The 16,919-nt window shown below is 42.4% G+C and overlaps 1 protein-coding gene across 4 annotated transcripts in view; it reads right to left on the bottom strand.

The window, feature by feature from the left end:
* Positions 1–16,919, bottom strand: part of sema3ab (sema domain, immunoglobulin domain (Ig), short basic domain, secreted, (semaphorin) 3Ab) — a 500,953-nt gene that overhangs the window by 229,815 nt on the left and 254,219 nt on the right. The window contains exon 1 of one of the 4 annotated variants that reach the window (XM_068059618.1): positions 3,443–3,533. The exons of the other annotated variants lie outside the window; for them this stretch is intronic. Coding sequence (XP_067915719.1) covers positions 3,443–3,521 — 79 coding nt within the window. The 5' untranslated portion in view covers positions 3,522–3,533. Of the gene's footprint in view, positions 1–3,442; positions 3,534–16,919 lie in introns of those variants that run through there. 4 annotated transcript variants of the gene reach the window in all.

Genomic DNA, 16,919 nt, shown 5'->3' with positions numbered 1-16,919 from the left:
ACAGTTACATACACAGATTTTATTTTGGGTAACAGTATAATTTTTGCCAATAATCTATTAGCAAGTGGTTATTGTATAACTAACTCACTGTCTTACCTCTGTTTGCCATTTTAACTGACCCTCAGCTCCTCCAGTTTATTTTCAGATTAACAGAAAAATATTTAAAAGAATGCTTTAGAAGTAGTAATTCTGATATAATCTAACCATGTGAGTAAATCAAAGTAAGAAGTTTTGCGACAACATTAGCAACATTACTCAGATAATACATACATTTTCATCACATAGGCGGCATTGCTTCATATAAGTTTTAATAGTTGCAGGAATGGACAATCCTTTATTATTGTTGCAATTACTGTGAAGATTGGAAATTGACCACTTAAAGCTACAGCAGCTAGTTTGTAATAACATAGCCTTATTTTTTAATTTATTCATTACAGGAACCTGTCGCATATCTCAGCATGATCAATAAAATAAACACCAAGTCCTATAAAGTTTGATCCATAATTCTATTGCATGTGTATAAGGTCATGCATCCTGTAAACCTTTCTCTGTAATTAAATTCAAAGCCAAGAGAAAAAGACAGCCTATCGTCAAGCATGCAGCACCCTTCAGTGTAAACTGAGGAACATCCAAAATGACTGGTGGATTGCACTTGCAGAGAAAACTCATCTGTATGCTGATACTGGTGACATATGAAGTTTCTATGAAGCACTAAAATCTGTCTCTGGACCAGCACATCAAACCCAAAACCCCCTGAGGAGCGCCGATGGCAAGACACTGCACACCAACAAGGAGTCAGTCCTAGATCGCTGGTCGGAGCATTTTGAAACTCTCTTCAGCACCAAGTGCACAGTGCATGATACTGACATCAATCGCATCCAACAACAGCCTGTCAAAGAAGAAGTGGATGAGAGCCCAACTCTAGGGGAAACTGTGACCACCATCAACCAGATGAAGAACAACAAAACTCCTGGAGCCGATGGAATTCCACCCAAAGCCTTGAAGCATGGTGGCCCTGCCCTATACACCAAGCTTCATGAGTTTTTCATGGCCTGCTGGGAACAGGGCAGGATTCCATGGGATCTTCGTGATGTCGTTATCATCACCTTGTACAAAAACAAAGGAGAAAAATCAGTCTGCTCCAACTACTGTGGGATCACCCTCCTTTCTATTGCTGGGAACATCCTGGCTAGAATACTTTTGAACAGGTTTGTGCCTACTATTGTGGAAGAAAACCTCCCAGTGAGTCAGTGTGGTTTCAGAGCAAACAGAGGCACCACAGACATGGTATTTGTACTCAGACAATGACAAGAAAAGTGTCGTGAGCAAAACAAAGGCCTGTATGTCACTTTCGTAGACCTCAGCAAGGCATTCGACACTGTGAGCAGACACTGTGGACTCTGGAAGATCCTTGAAAAACTTGGATGCCCACCCATGTTCCTGGCCATGGTGAAGCATTTTCATGAAAATCAGTACGGACAAGTCAAGCAAAACAGCGACCTCTCGAGTCCCTTCCAAATCTCCAATGACGTGAAACAGGGATGTGTGCTGGCACCGACCCTATTCACCATCTTTTTCAGCATGATGCTGGAGAAGGCAACGGAAGACCTTAAGGAGGGAGTTTACGTTCGCTTCCGAACTGATGGAGGCCTTTTCAACCTCAGGCGTCTTCAGGGTCACACAAAGACACAAGAAAAACTCATCCGTGAACTTCTTTTCTCCATTGACTGTGCTCTCCTGGCCCACAGCCAGTCAGATCTGATCCTGTAAAAATAGACCTGGACAGCACAGGAAAAGGCTATTTAACCCATTTCATCTGTGCTGACTCTCTAATAAAGCTATCTACTATTCCTCTGCCCATTAGAGTCATAGAGAGATACAGCACTGAAACAGGCCCTTCGGCCCACCGAGTCTGTGCTGACCAACAACCACCCATTTATACTAATCCTAAATTAATCCCATATTCACTACCATATCCCCACCATTCTCCTACCACCTACCTACACTAGGGGCAATTTACAATGGCCAATTTGCCTATCAACCTGCAAGTCTTTGGGAGGAAACCAGAGCACCCAGCGGAAACCCACGCGGTCACAGGGAGAACTTGCAAACACTGCACTGGCAGTACCCAGAACCAAACCCGGGTCACTGGAGCTGTGAGGCTGCGGTGCTAACCACTGCGCCACTGTGCCGCCCCACATCTTTCTTGTTTTTATTTTCTTTATTCTTTCATGGGATGTGGGCATCACTGGCGAGACCAGCATTTGTTGCCCATCCCTAATTGCCCTTGACAACTGAATGGCTTGCTGGGTCATGTCAGAGTCAACTACATTGCTGTGGGTCTGGACTCACATGTCGGCCAAACCAGGTAAGGACAATAGATTTCCTTCCCTAAAGTCATTAGAGAGCCAAATGTGTTTTTACGACGATCAATGATGGTTTCATGGCACCATTACTGAGACTAGCTTTCAATTCCAGACTTTTTAAAAATTAATTAATTGAATTTTAAATTCTACCAGCTGGCGTGGTGGGATTTGAACCCGTTTCCCCAGAGTATTAGCCTAGTCCTCTGGATTACTAGTTCACTGGACATTACCAGTACACCACCATCTCCCTATTATGTAACAATTAATAAGTTGTGGTTTGGAAATAGTACTTAATGATGCCATCACACAATGTTTTGCATATTACTGTAAAAATATTCTGTACACCATTTTGACGGAGGTTCCAATCTGTTATTTCAAAGACTCATACCATTACATCAAATAACAGTGCATGAAGTTTGCAAGAGTAAACTGTAATCTACGACCAGTCTCCACATGGGACTTGAGATGGTTGTGATGCATGCATCTTATTTTAATAAGATTTAAACTAATTCAAAATATTTGTAAATGTAATAACACACCAATCTCTTAAAAGCAAATAGAAGTTTGTCTATTAAATTTTTGGGTAGTATTTCTGCTATTGTGGTTTATTTTGAATTGAAGATAATTACCCACCTCCCCCCAGAACAGAGCTGGAAGTTTTCTCACTACTTCCTAGTTTAATTCTTTATTTGTTTCCTTGGATACTCACACGGGTAATTTATCACAAGCACAATCCAAGAAATTACTGATAGTCATATCAATAGATAAACACTCCACCTGCCTTCACAACATTCCTCTGCCCATTATTTTAGCATAGCCATTAATTCATTTATTTTAAAAGTCACATCAAAAAGGCATGCAACATTTGTTAAGTATCCATATCAGCGACAGTAATTTCTAGGCTACAGCTTTTCAAACTTAAATATTAAAATTATATTGAGAATTTTTCAAGTATATTGACATTTCATCTGGACAGGGCAATTACCTTTCATCCAATAGAGAGTGAAAGACCAGAACAAGGATTTGAAACCTGATTTGTAAAATTGGTCCTGATTTTTAATCTCAAAAATACATACCACATACTTGCAGGTGTAATTTAAGGAGGGAGGGGTGGAAAGTTCTGATTACCAGCATTATCCAGTAACACCAGCACATTGGAAAACAGCAATGGGTGATGATGAGAACAGATACAAACATGTGATTACTTTGCAATCCTGCTGAACATTCACTAGGTTCAGAAGGACAGAACAGTTACTTATAAGAAGACTACAGCAGAAATAAACAGGAGCCTGCAAATGATTTCAAAATGTTGTCAGGGGTTTTCTTTCAGGAATTCATTTGTAAACTATTACTGGGGTTACAACAGTGACCTTGGATGTGAATAATACCCTTTGGCTTTTGGCTTCAGGATTTGCAACATATGCTGCTTAACTTCTGAAATCTTTGTAGTAATAACATACTCATAGGCTAGTCCCAAGCTGTAGTCAATATCTGTGCAATCATATATGACTAAAATGTTTTCATATGTGTATATTATAGCCAAAGTCCTTGATATTCAATTGAAGCACAAATATGAGTACAGCATATCCTGTGGAGATGAGGGTAATTTGTAAATCCCTCGTCTGTGTTGAGTTAGCTGATCTCAGTTGAGGTGGTGAAAGGCATTCTGCAATTGGCGTCAGCATTATAAACTAAAACAGGCAAAATGCCAAAGATTTCTGCTGTTATCCAGTGACTCTGGCTGGAGGTTTATGGATGCTGAGTGAAGGCAGGGTCTGACTTGGCTTCGACATCCTCCCGTAGTTGAGTAGCTGCCAACGCTTGCTAAAAAAGGCTTATGCGTTAGTAAGGGCCAATGGGGAGAAGTAACAACGGGTGATGGCCACCTATAGAACTTTATTAATTCAGGCGAGAAGAGGATAGAAGAAAAAAATGTGGGAGAATGTTGCTGTAAAACAGGGAAAAGTTATTCCTGAACCTTGAGTTTCTTTTAAATCTTTCACTGCACAGAAATGTCACAGTGTAAGGGAGCCCCAACTCTCTGTGTTATAGATTGGTAGGATGTAAAGTTGGAACCCGGGTCCTTTATTTGCTGAGTTCATTCTGAATACCATCACATTGACATGCCAAAGACAAGCTGCTTCTCCATTGGGTTTCAGGAAGGAATGATGGAAACTTAGAGGTCGAGTCACCCAGGTCACATTTGATAGCTTTTTCTAAAGGAGCAATGCTGGAAGCAACTTTCCCATCTTCTCTCTGTGGCAGCAGATGATATTCTGCTTTGGTACCGAATATATGGAAGCACTCTTTCCCAAAAAAATGGTTTACAGCGCATAAGGAGTTAATACTCCGATGTGACAATGCTACTTAAAAATCGGAAGTCAAGAATCAGAATTCGCAGTGTGCTCTCCCAGCCTTCGACTGCTCCACTCATAACCTGAATGGATTACTAGTAGCAGGATGTTTTTACAGAGGATGTAGCCAGTTCAGTCTTCACTTAAAGTGAAGAAACCTTCACTTTCTTTTATTCTTTGGCTTTTAGAGTAAATGTTATGAAAGAAACAGGTGGCCACATGTATTTTTCCTAATGTGGCGAGCAATTAAAAGATCATTAGTAACATAGCTGTGGAAAATACATCTATTCTGTCCAATTTCTGCTTTCCTAGCAAAGGAAAATGGATCTGTTTTTGCAGTCTTGTTCCTAATCCTTGGATAAGGGTATTTTAAAACAAGTTAATTCAATTAAAAGCTCATTCTTGTGCAATCATCTCACAAAAGGCTGCTGCCAAATTGCCAACCAAGACATTGGTTAACAAATCATTTTCAAATTAACCTCAGAATCTTCAATTATCTGTTCCTGATTAAACCACCTTGAGGAAATCCCAGTCAGGTAAAGTACCTGTCTCCCCTTGTAGCATCATATGTCAGATTGAGCCACCGACAACTTGGGGACTGCTTTTCAACAGCTCTTGAATTTGATCTTTGGAACACATGAGGCTTGATTTTCAAATCGGGGTCGGGAATCCGACACCTGGATAATTTCTGGGTCCTGACTCCGCGCTGTATCTGCATTGCTCACACAACACGATCTTCAAATGTGAATGCCCTAATTGGACTGGAAGCAATAATTCCCGTACTCTATGGGAGCAGCTGGATTCACTCTTGTCATTTTCTTGTGAGTGAAGCAGTCCATATCCGCAACAATGTCACACAGCTCCAGCACATCCTGAGTCTCTTTGTCCTTCACACACGGCAGTGAGAGCAGGTTGCAGTGCATCCACAATGGGTATCTCAACTTATTGATTCTGTTGGAGCAGGAGTCGCAAAGGCAGACAACAGCCATGATGGGGCCTGCTGCTGCCTTGCTCAAGACAGAAGGCAGGAATTCCGAGGACCCCAAGAAGCCTCAATGCTCAGAGAGTCAGCTAAACGGGAAGGCAAATGATACAGCACCGGATCTCGCAGCGAAACGCCTGGTGGCAAAAAAAGTTTCTGTTTTAAAATAAAACTTTGCAGATACCTGCACTGAACATGCGTGACTCCTCAGACACAGAAGCAGCCCATGTTCAGATGCAGAAAGGCCTGGACAACATTCAGCCTTGGGCTGATAAGTGGCAAGTAACATTTGTGCCACACAGGTGCCAGGCAATGACCATCTCAAACAAGAGAGAATCTAACCATCTCCCCTTGATGTTCAATGGCATTACCATCACTGAATCCCCCACTATCAACTTCCTGAGGGTTACCATTGACCAGAAACTGAACTGGACCAGCCACATAAATACTGTGGCTACAAGAGCAGGTCAGAGACTAGGAATCCTGCGGCGAGTAACTCACCTCCTGACTCCCCAAAACCTGTCCACCATCTACAAGGCACAAGTCAGGAGTGTGATGGAATATTCTCCACTTGCCTGGATGGGTGCAGCTCTAACAACACTCAAGAAGCTCGACACCATCCAGGACAAAGCAGTCAGCTTGATTGGCACCCCATCTACAACCATTCACTCCCTCCACCACCGACGCACAGTGGCAGCAGTGTATACTATATACAAGATACACAGCAGCAACTCAACAAGGCTCCTTCGACAGCACCTTCCAAACCCACAACCTCTATCATGTAGAAGGACAAGAGCAGCAGATGCCAGTGAACACCACCACCTGCAGGTTCCCCTCCGAGCCCCACACCATCCCGACTTGGAACTATATCGCCGTTCTCTCACTGTCGCTGGGTCAAAATCCTGGAATGCCCTTCCTAACAGCACTGTGTGTGTACCTACGCCCCAAGGATTGCAGCAGTTCAAGAAGGCAGCTCACCACCACCTTCTCAAGGGCAATTAGGGATGGTCAATAAATACTGCCCTAACCAGTGATGCTCACATCCCACAAACGAATATAAAAAACACTCGACAGCTGTACACTAACGTGCAGCAGCCTGTTTGGGTTTGGTGATTTCTGATTTGAAAAGGAGCTGAATTGGCCGTTAATTGGAGGTGAGCAGGTTTCTAGTTTCCCCCTCCCTTTGAAAATTGGGTCACGTTCCAGAGGTGTTGGAAACCAGTGATGCCCTCCTGGAATGTAATTTTCAATGCCGCCTGCACCTCTGTTCACCCCCTCCTGCACCCCTGTTCACCCCCTCCTGCACCCCTGCTCGCCCCCTCCTGCATCCCTGCTCGCCCCCTCCTGCACCCCTGCTCGCCCCCTCCTGCACCCCTGCTCGCCCCCTCCTGCACCCCTGCTCCCCCTGCTATAGCCCTGCTCACCCTCTCCTGCAATTGTTACAAGTGCTTCCATTTTTTTGTTAAATTTTGAAGATTTGTTGTTTAAAACTGAAAAGGAGTCTATGGAATTTTTTTTACAAGGGTCACTGAGAGGTCTGGACTGTAAACAGTTACTGGAAGGCACCTGTCTTCAAATAATTACCCAGCAACGGTTGTTTTTGACTTGGGGAAGACGTTTACAGAGAATGACAGGTCAAGAATCATAGGGATCAAGAAGCTTGACTCATGTGACATTATTTATGGTTTCACTTTGGTCAGTGAGTTGTAATCTGGACAATGGTTTGAAAAGACAGTTGGAGAAAACTTGTCAAGAGAGCAACAAAGTTAACCGGTGTGTGTGTGTGTATTTGTGTCTGTGTGAGGGTAAAAAGGGAACTTTTATATTTAGATCTGTGTGTTTATGCTTTGCTATGTTACTGATAGAGACTTGGTTCATAATAAAATGATAATTTTGTTGTTTATTAAAGAAACTTGGTTGGTGTGTTTTATTCAGCAATAAAAATTGAGTCTATGATTAATCGTGTCGGTTAAGGGGAAAAAATGTAAATATATGTTGTGACCTGTGGAGAAGTGGAACTAGAATAAACAGTGCGCTCTTCCTGCCTCGGTCATAACATATAATTAGGGCTCTTTGCGGGATAACCCAACGCCAATGATGTGCAATTGTAAATGGGGAAATAATAATTAAGAATAGTAAAGAAAAAAAACAGGCTTCTTGTGCAGTAGATTAAAGTTTACAGAAATGTCTTTAACAGTTGCTGCGACCTTTCTGGGGAAGGAGGATGTATCCCTGAGTGATTTGAGAAACTTAGCCAAGGTTAAACTAAAGGATCTGGCAGAACTGTTAGTGTTAGAGTTAAAATCAGGAGCTAAGAAAACAGACATAATTGAAGTAATAGCACAGCATCTGAAATTGGAGGAAGAAGACAAACCAAAGGGTACTGCAGTTGAATTTGTGATGGAATATAGGTATAACAGGCTTAATTAGATAGAATCTAGATATAGGTAATATATTATACCTTTTAGAATTAGAGATTGAATAAATGGTCAGTTTTCAAGACTCACTGAAATTCCCTCTTTAAGAAGGTAGAGTTAGAAATTTCAAAGTCCCTGTTACAATAGAATGTGAAGCAAAAACACCTTCTAAGTTGGGGAATCCATTTCAGTGTTTCTGTTGCCAGGGAATTGGAGGATAAACACACATTGAAACATCCTGTATGACATCAGTAGGAGGCAGTAATAAACTTAATTGATAGTGTTGGTCGGTGATGTGGACAGATCGACTCAAAAGGTTGTTAAAGGTACCATAAAAATACAATTATAGATAATAAAACAATAAATGGAATAGTACTTACAGGAACAAGAGGTCAAGTAACATAATTATAAACCTTTTGACCAGATAAATGCTACCAACTTCAAGAGCAGGGGAATTCCAGCAAAACATTAAGTGGAGATGTTAGTTAATGATACTACCAAATATGGATTTTAAAAGCAGGAAAAACACACACAGAAAGGTAACACTTATATTCTAAAAGGTGATACCATAGAAACAGTATAAACATGAGGAGTTCTGAAGCAAAAATTAGAAGTGTTGAATCCTCATCAATACTTCTCACTCTATGGCTTACTTGGGGAATTTAAGGTAAAGGTTTACTTTAAATTTTGATGGATATTCTAAGATATTTTGCATTAACATTAGCAAGGTTAAACTTTTGGATTCTATGTTAGAAATAAGATTGTGTATTACATCTCTTAGTAATATTTGATATTGTGATATACTTATCCACTTAAAAGTGTATTGCATGTTAACTTTTATATATTTATTAAAGAATTGATTAAATCGTCTCATGTAGCATTCTGTATACAACTACAAGAACCCTCTCTCTGTGTCTCTTTAAGTGGAGAGATATGCATTGCAGAGAGCTTCCCAGACCCTTATAATATCTGGGATATTTATGACTTAGCCATAATTATTTTTTAAAATAGGCTATCCGAAAGATGGTAATATTCTGTTAGTTTTCTTTCTTTGAGGGAAAACTAGTTCAATTCTTTGGACCCAAATAAGTGTCTATAGGAATTTGTCTGGTTTGAACTTAATTAAAAGAAGATTCATAGGGATGAACTCCTGATTTGGTTTAGTCCCTATAAGGGGTTAAAGTCATAAACCACTTCAAACTAGCTGGTATCCAGTTGCAACTGGAAATGAAAAAGCTTGAGCAGGAACAGAAAATTGAAAAACTTAAGCTTGAACAGAAAAAAGAAGAAAAAGAATTGAAAAAAAACTTGAGCTTGAAAGAGAATTGACAATGAAGAAGCTTGAATTTGAAAAAGAGGAAAGGGAAAAAGAGAGAGCATTTCAAAGAGAAAGAGAAGGGAATTTAAAGTTAAAAAGATGGAACTAAGACAAAGGGGTGGTCTTGACTCCAGTGAATGTTCTGGTGACTTGTGGAGAGGTGGAATGAGAACAAACAATACACTCCTTCCGCCTCAGTTGTAACACAATTGAAGAGTAAGAGAAGCCACTCAGCTGATCAAATTCCCTGTGTTATTCTGGTCCTTCTCAGAGTTAACAGAAATAGATTATTGTGAGTAGATGCTTCTTTCTTCCTTTGATCACTCTTGAGCAACACTGAGAGGGGAGGAAAGCCTAAGCTCAAACTTGTCTTAACCTTCCCCCAGCCAAAGGGGCTGGTAGAGAGTGCCCTCTGTGGGATATTAAAAAGAGGACGTTATTATAAATTGAAGTGGATTTAGAATAGCTTGTTAATGAAGCAATAATATATTCATAGCTTAGCACCCAGAGCTGGTTAACATATGAAGAATTGGGAGCAGGAGTAGGCCACTCGGCCCCCTTGAGCCTGCTCCGCCATTCAATAAGTTCATGGCTGAACTGATTACTCCACATTTCCACCTACTCCCCGATTACCTTCCACCCCCTTGCTTATCAAGAATCCATCTACCTCTGCCTTAAAAATATTCAAAGACTCTGCTTCCACTGCCTTTTGAGGAAGAGAATTCCAAAGACTCTCAACCCTCTGAGAGAAAAACATTCTCCTCAGCTCTGTCTTAAATGGGTGACCCCTTATTTTTAAACAGTGACCCATTGTTGAAGATTCTCCCACAAGGGGAAACATCCTTTCCACACCCACCCTGGATCTTATATGTTTCAATCAAGTCACCTCTTACTCTTCTAAATTCCAGCAATACAAGCCTAGCCTGTCCAATTTTTCCTCATAAGACTGCCCGCCCATTCCAGGTATTAGTCTAGTAATCCTTCTCTGTACTGCCTCCAACACATTTACATCTTTAACAGTCCAGCCTTCTAGCTATCAACTCTTGATCTGCCCATTCAGGGGGCTAATGTGGGAAAGTACCAGGGTTATCATTAGTTTTAAATGTTAATTTGACCATTTGGAAAATAAATTCTGTATGGGTTTGTATGGAATTAAATACCATTATGACTCTGAAATCTATCTAAGAGCAATTTCAGTGGATGACTTTACAATAAATTAAAAAGTATTGAGTTTGCAAATCTCTGATGACATTTTCATCTTGCACTGTATAATCAGAAACTGAGACAGCAACAGACTAAATTTAATTTATGTAAAAGCCAAATTATTAATTAAATTATAAGGAGACAATTTTAAGCTAACCCGCCCATTGGGGAACTACCCTTTGAAGTCAGTGGAGGCCAATACTAAGCAGGAGTAAATCCAGCGTTCCACACAATCCTGTGGGGTTCTCATCTGTTAGGTTAAAGTTACCCCATAGATGTCTGGCTTTCTATTGCTTTTATTAACATACGTTATTGGAAGAATGTGTTTTTCTTGTACATTACCCTTTGGACAGCTCATATACACACTAGGCTTCCTACAGCATTTTCTTTGCAATGTACCTGAAGAATTGCACTCTTGGTTAACAAAAGATCAGGCAATAAATCCATGATCTCTCAGTGCCAAATATTTTTGAATGGTGGATTCATATCCACTGGGATTTATACTGAGACAATGTATGCTGTAGCCCATAACAATCACAAAAGGGTGGAGACATTTATTCATCTTCTCCAGGTCACTTATAACATAAATCCTAGAACTGAGAAATGAATACATTAAAATAATGGCCAATTTTCTGTGGGCCATTTTGACAGGGAACTGTCAGAGTTCGCTGTCATTAATCCTCTGAAACTGCTCGCAATTTCAGGATTTAGCGCAAGTGCAGATTAGCACAGAATTCCTGAAGTTGCAGTCTGACACTGCTCTGCCACAGGCTGGACTCTGACATCTATAACGGTGGCTACCAAGGGGAAAGGTACATAGTATTATCCAGTCACCACTTTTGGCTGATGCAAACATTCCTAATGTTATTGGAAATTCCTTATGTTATTGGGCAGTATTCAATACAGATCTTAGCTGTTCCTCTTTGTCCAGCAGAGTTTTATTTTTTGCACATTTATTAAACCTAATATGACTGTGCATAATAATAACCTATGGTTGGCAATGGCTAACATTTAAAGAAGTAATACATAGTTTACAACAAAAATACATTCCTTTCTTTTGGGCCTCCTTATCTCGAGAGACAATGGATACGCGCCTGGAGGTGGTCAGTGGTTTGTGAAGCAGCGCCTGGAGTGGCTATAAAGGCCAATTCTGGAGTGACAGGCTCTTCCACAGGTGCTGCAGAGAAATTTGTTTGTTGGGGCTGTTGCACAGTTGGCTCTCCCCTTGCGCCTCTGTCTTTTTTCCTGCCAACTACTAAGTCTCTTCGACTCGCCACAATTTAGCCCTGTCTTTATGGCTGCCCGCCAGCTCTGGCGAATGCTGGCAACTGACTCCCACGACTTGTGATCAATGTCACACGATTTCATGTCGCGTTTGCAGACGTCTTTATAACGGAGACATGGACGGCCGGTGGGTCTGATACCAGTGGCGAGCTCGCTGTACAATGTGTCTTTGGGGATCCTGCCATCTTCCATGCGGCTCACATGGCCAAGCCATCTCAAGCGCCGCTGACTCAGTAGTGTGTATAAGCTGGGGGTGTTGGCCGCTTCAAGGACTTCTGTGTTGGAGATATAGTCCTGCCACCTGATGCCAAGTATTCTCCGAAGGCAGCGAAGATGGAATGAATTGAGACGTCGCTCTTGGCTGGCATACGTTGTCCAGGCCTCGCTGCCGTAGAGCAAGGTACAAAAATACATTCCTTTAGTGCACAAAAATGCAGCAAGGAAACCGTGGCTAAAGAAAGAAACCAACGATTGTATTTGAGCAAAGGAAGAGGCGTATAAAGTTGCCACAAAAAGGTAAGCCTTAGGATTGGGAACATTTAGAATTCTGCAAAGCAGGACCAAGAAAAAGATTAAGAAAGGGAAAATGGAATATGAGAGTAATCTAGCAAGAATCATAAAAACAGACTTTAAAATCTTCCATCAGTATGTTAAAAGGAAAATATTAACAAAACCAAATGTGGATCCATTACAAGCAGAATCAGGAGAATTTATAATAGGGAATAAAGAAATGGCAGGGAAACTAAGCAAATACTTTATGTCTGTCTTCATGGAGGAATATACAACCTCCCAGAAATAATGGAGATTCAAGGGACTAGTGTAAGCAAGGCAAGATAATAATATTAGTTTCAAAAAAAGGTACTAGAAAAATTAACAGGGCTTAAAGTAAATAAATCCCCTGGACTTGATGATCTACATCCCAGAGTGTTGAAAGAGGTGCTGCAGAGATAATAGATGCATTGGTGGTGTTACAAAGGTTTCATTTTTATTGTACTCACAACTTAGAATTCTGTGCATTTTAAAAACTGAGAAAAGGATTTTTCCTCAGTGGAAGACACCTGCAAATAGTTGGAATTCCTGCAATATTTTGAAAGGAAGTTCATAACAAAAGTTGAACTTTATGGGTGTTTTGAAAGGAAGTTGAAATTGTACAAGGACAGGAAAGCCAGCAATTTCAAGGAAACCACAAGGGTTGGCCATCCTCAGAGCAGTTTCTTTTTGAAGGACAAGAGACACTGTGTTTGGACATGTGACCATGTTCAGGAAGGTTTTTTTTCCACTTTGGACCCTTTAAAAAGCCAATGAGTTGGACAAAGGGCAGGCATTTGACATCTTTGCTTAGACCTGCCTGGGGAAAGAGGGGAAGACCCAGAGACAAAGACCTCCCTCTGGAAATGAATCCTAAATCTCTTGAGAAGAATCCCTGTATTGAGTGTGGTTCCTGTAGCCTCCTGTGTTTTGGGAGATCCTAAAATCGGAAGAATTCTTCTACTGCTAGACTGGCTCTTCAAAGCCCAAGCAGACCTGTTGCTACACCCCTGATGTGATGCCTGCTGAAGTTAAATTGCCATGAATACCTACCCACCACAGACTGTTCATCAATCTCGGCTAGAGAGACTTCGCATGGCATCTGAATATTCGACTCTGGGACACCTCACCTGACTGAAAACATCCTACCAGAATGTCATAAACTCAGTTATTTTTATTATTCCTTCTATTCCTAAGAAACAGCTGTAAACCAAAAATCCTTTTCCTCAGTTAACCATTTTTTAAAAATGCATGTGTATGTGTGCATGAGGGTTAAGAAAATAAGGAGTTATTCATATATGTAGATTTAGAAGTTGAGACTTATTATTTCTTTTCTAATAAATAGTTAGTTGTTGTTGTAAAGAGAAACCTTGTTTGATGTGCTTTATTCTGGGGGACAAATAGAGTGTCTAATTTGGCTATTCTTTGGTAGGTGAAAAACTTTCTGATATGCTAGGACCTGTGCAGTAGTAGGACTGAATTAACAGTGTATTACTCCCACCTTAGTCTTAACGGTGGTCATCTTTCAAAATCCTATAGACTCTGGAATGGTTTCTGCAGATTGGCAGGCAGCAAATGTAACCCCAGTATTTAAGAAAGGAGGGAGAGAGAAAATGGACAACGACAGGCCTGTTAGTCTAATATCAGTCATAGGGAAAGTGCTAGAATCTATAATGATAAAGGATGTGATAACAGGACACTTAGAAAATAATGGTAGGATTGGGCAGAGTCAACATGGATTTAGTGAAGGCTTTGGCGTAGTGGTATTATCACTGGACTAGTAACCCAAAAACCCAGGGTATTTCTCTGGGGACATGGGTACGAATCCCACCACAGCAGAAGGTGGAATTTGAATTTAATTAATAAATCTGCAATTAAAAATCTAGTCGAATGATGGCCATGAAACCACTATCGATTGTTGTAAAAACCCATCTGGTTCCCTTTAGGGAAGGAAATCTGCTGGTCAGTCTGGCCTACATGTGACTCCAGACCCACAGTAATGTGGTTAACTCTTACATGCCCTCTGAAATGGCCTAGCAAGCCACTCAGTTGTACCTAACCGCTACGAAGTCAATAAAAAGGAATGAAACCGGACAGACCTAGGCACCGGAAATGACAACGGCAAACGGTGTCGACCCTGCAAAGTCCTCCTTACCAACGTCTGGAGGCTTGTGCCAATGGTGGGAGAGCTGTCCCACAGACTAGTCAAGAAACAGCCTGACAGAGTCATACTCACAGAATCATAACTTACAGACAATATCCCAGACACTGCCATCACCATCCCCGGGTATGTCCTGTCCCACTGGCAGGAGAGACAAAGAACAGTACAGCACAGGAACAGGCCATTCGGCCCTCCAAGCCAGCGCCAACCTTGATGCCTGCCGAAACTAACACCTTCTGCACTTCCGGGGCCCATATCCCTCTATTCCCATCCTATTCATGTATTTGTCAAGATGTCTCTTAAATGTTGCTATCGTATCTGCTTCCACCACCTCCCCTGGCAGCACGTTCCAGGCACTCACCACCCTCTGTGTAAAAAACCTGCCTCGCACATCCCCTCTAAACTTTGCCCCTCGCTCCTTAAACCTATGTCCCCTAGTAACTGACTCTTCCACTCTGGGAAAAAGATTCTGACTATCCACTCTGTCCATGCCGCTCATAACTTTGTAAACCTCTATCATGTCGCCCCTCCACCTCCGTCGTTCGAGTGAAAAAAATCCGAGTTTTTCCAACCTCTCCTCATAGCTAATGCCCTCCAGACCAGGCAACATCCTGGTAAACCTCCTCTGTACCCTCTCCAAAGCCTCCACATCCTTCTGGTAGTGTGGTGACCAGAATTGCACGCAATATCCTAAGTGTGGCCTAACTAAGGTTCTGTACAGCTGCAACATGACTTGCCAATTTTTATACTCTATGCCCCGACCGATGAAGGCAAGCATGCCGAATGCCTTCTTGACTACCTTATCCGCCTGCGTTGCCACTTTCAGTGACCTGTGGACCTGTACGCCCAGATCTCTCTGCCTGTCAATACTCCTAAGGGTTCTGCCATTTACTGTATACCTCCCACCTGCAGACCCAGCAGAGGTGGTGTTACAGTGGGAAACAGTAGGGAGGGAGTTGCCCTGGGAGTCCTCAACATCGACTCCGGACCCCATGAAGTCTCATGGCATCAGGTCAAACATGGGCAAGGTTACCACCTACCGCCCTCCCTCAGCTGATGGCTCAGTACTCCTCCATGTTGAACACCACTTGGAGGAAGCACTGAGGGTGGCAAGGGCACAAAATGTACTCTGGGTGGGGGACTTCAATGTCCATCACCGAGAGTGGCTCGGTAGCACCACTACTGGCTGAGTCCCAAAGGACATAACTGCTAGACTGGGTCTGCGGCAGGTGGTGGTGGAACCAACACGAGGGAAAAACATACTTGACCTCGTCCTCACCAATCTGCCTGCCGCAGATGCATCTGTCCATGACAGTATTGATAGGAGTGACCACCGCACAGTACTTGTGGAGACGAAGTCCCGCCTTTACATTGAGGATACCGTCCATCGTGTTGCGTGGCACTATCACCGTGCTAAATGGGATAGATTTCGAACAGATCTAGCAATGCAAAACTGGGCATCCATGAGGCACTGTGGGCCATCAGCAGCAGCAGAAATGTACTCAACCACAATCTGTAACCACATGGCCCTGCATATCCCCCATTCTACCATTTACCATCAAGCCAGGAGACCAACCCTGGTTCAATGAAGATTGCAGTAGGGCATGCCAGGAGCAGCACCAGGCATACCTCAAAATGAGGTGTCAACCTGGTGAAGCTACAACCCAGGACTACTTGCGTGCCAAACTGCGTAAGCAGCCTGCGATAGACAGAGGTAAGCGATCCCATAACCAACGGATCAGATCGAAGCTCTGCAGTCCTGCCACATCCAGCCGTGAATGGTGGTGGACAATTAAACAACTAACTGGAGGAGGTGGCTCCACAAATATCCCCATCCTCAATAATGGGGGAGCCCAGCACATCAGTGCGAAATATAAGGCTGAAGCATTTGCAACAATCTTCAGCCAGAAGTGCCGAGTTGATGATCCATCTCGGCCTCCTCCTGAAGTCCCCAGCATCACAGATGCCAGACCTCAGCCAATTCGGTTCACTCCGCGTGATATCAAGAAATGACTGAAGGCACTGGATACTGCAAAAGCTATGGGTCCTGACAATATTCCGGCAATAGTACTGAAGACCTGTGCTCCAGAACTTGCCGCGCCCCTAGCCAAGCTGTTCCAGTACAGCTACAACACTGGCATCTACCTGGCAATGTGGAAGATTGGCCAGGTATGTCCTGTACACAAAAAGCAGGACAAATCCAACCCGGCCAATTACCGCCCCATCAGCCTACTCTCTATCATCAGTAAAGTGATGGAAGGTGTCATCAACAGTGCCATCAAGCGGCATTTGCACAGCAATAACCT

The sequence above is a fragment of the Heterodontus francisci genome, chromosome 27 (assembly GCF_036365525.1).
Source record: "Heterodontus francisci isolate sHetFra1 chromosome 27, sHetFra1.hap1, whole genome shotgun sequence".
NCBI classification, from domain to species: Eukaryota; Metazoa; Chordata; class Chondrichthyes; order Heterodontiformes; family Heterodontidae; genus Heterodontus; species Heterodontus francisci.
This window is presented reverse-complemented; position numbering and strand designations above follow the sequence as displayed.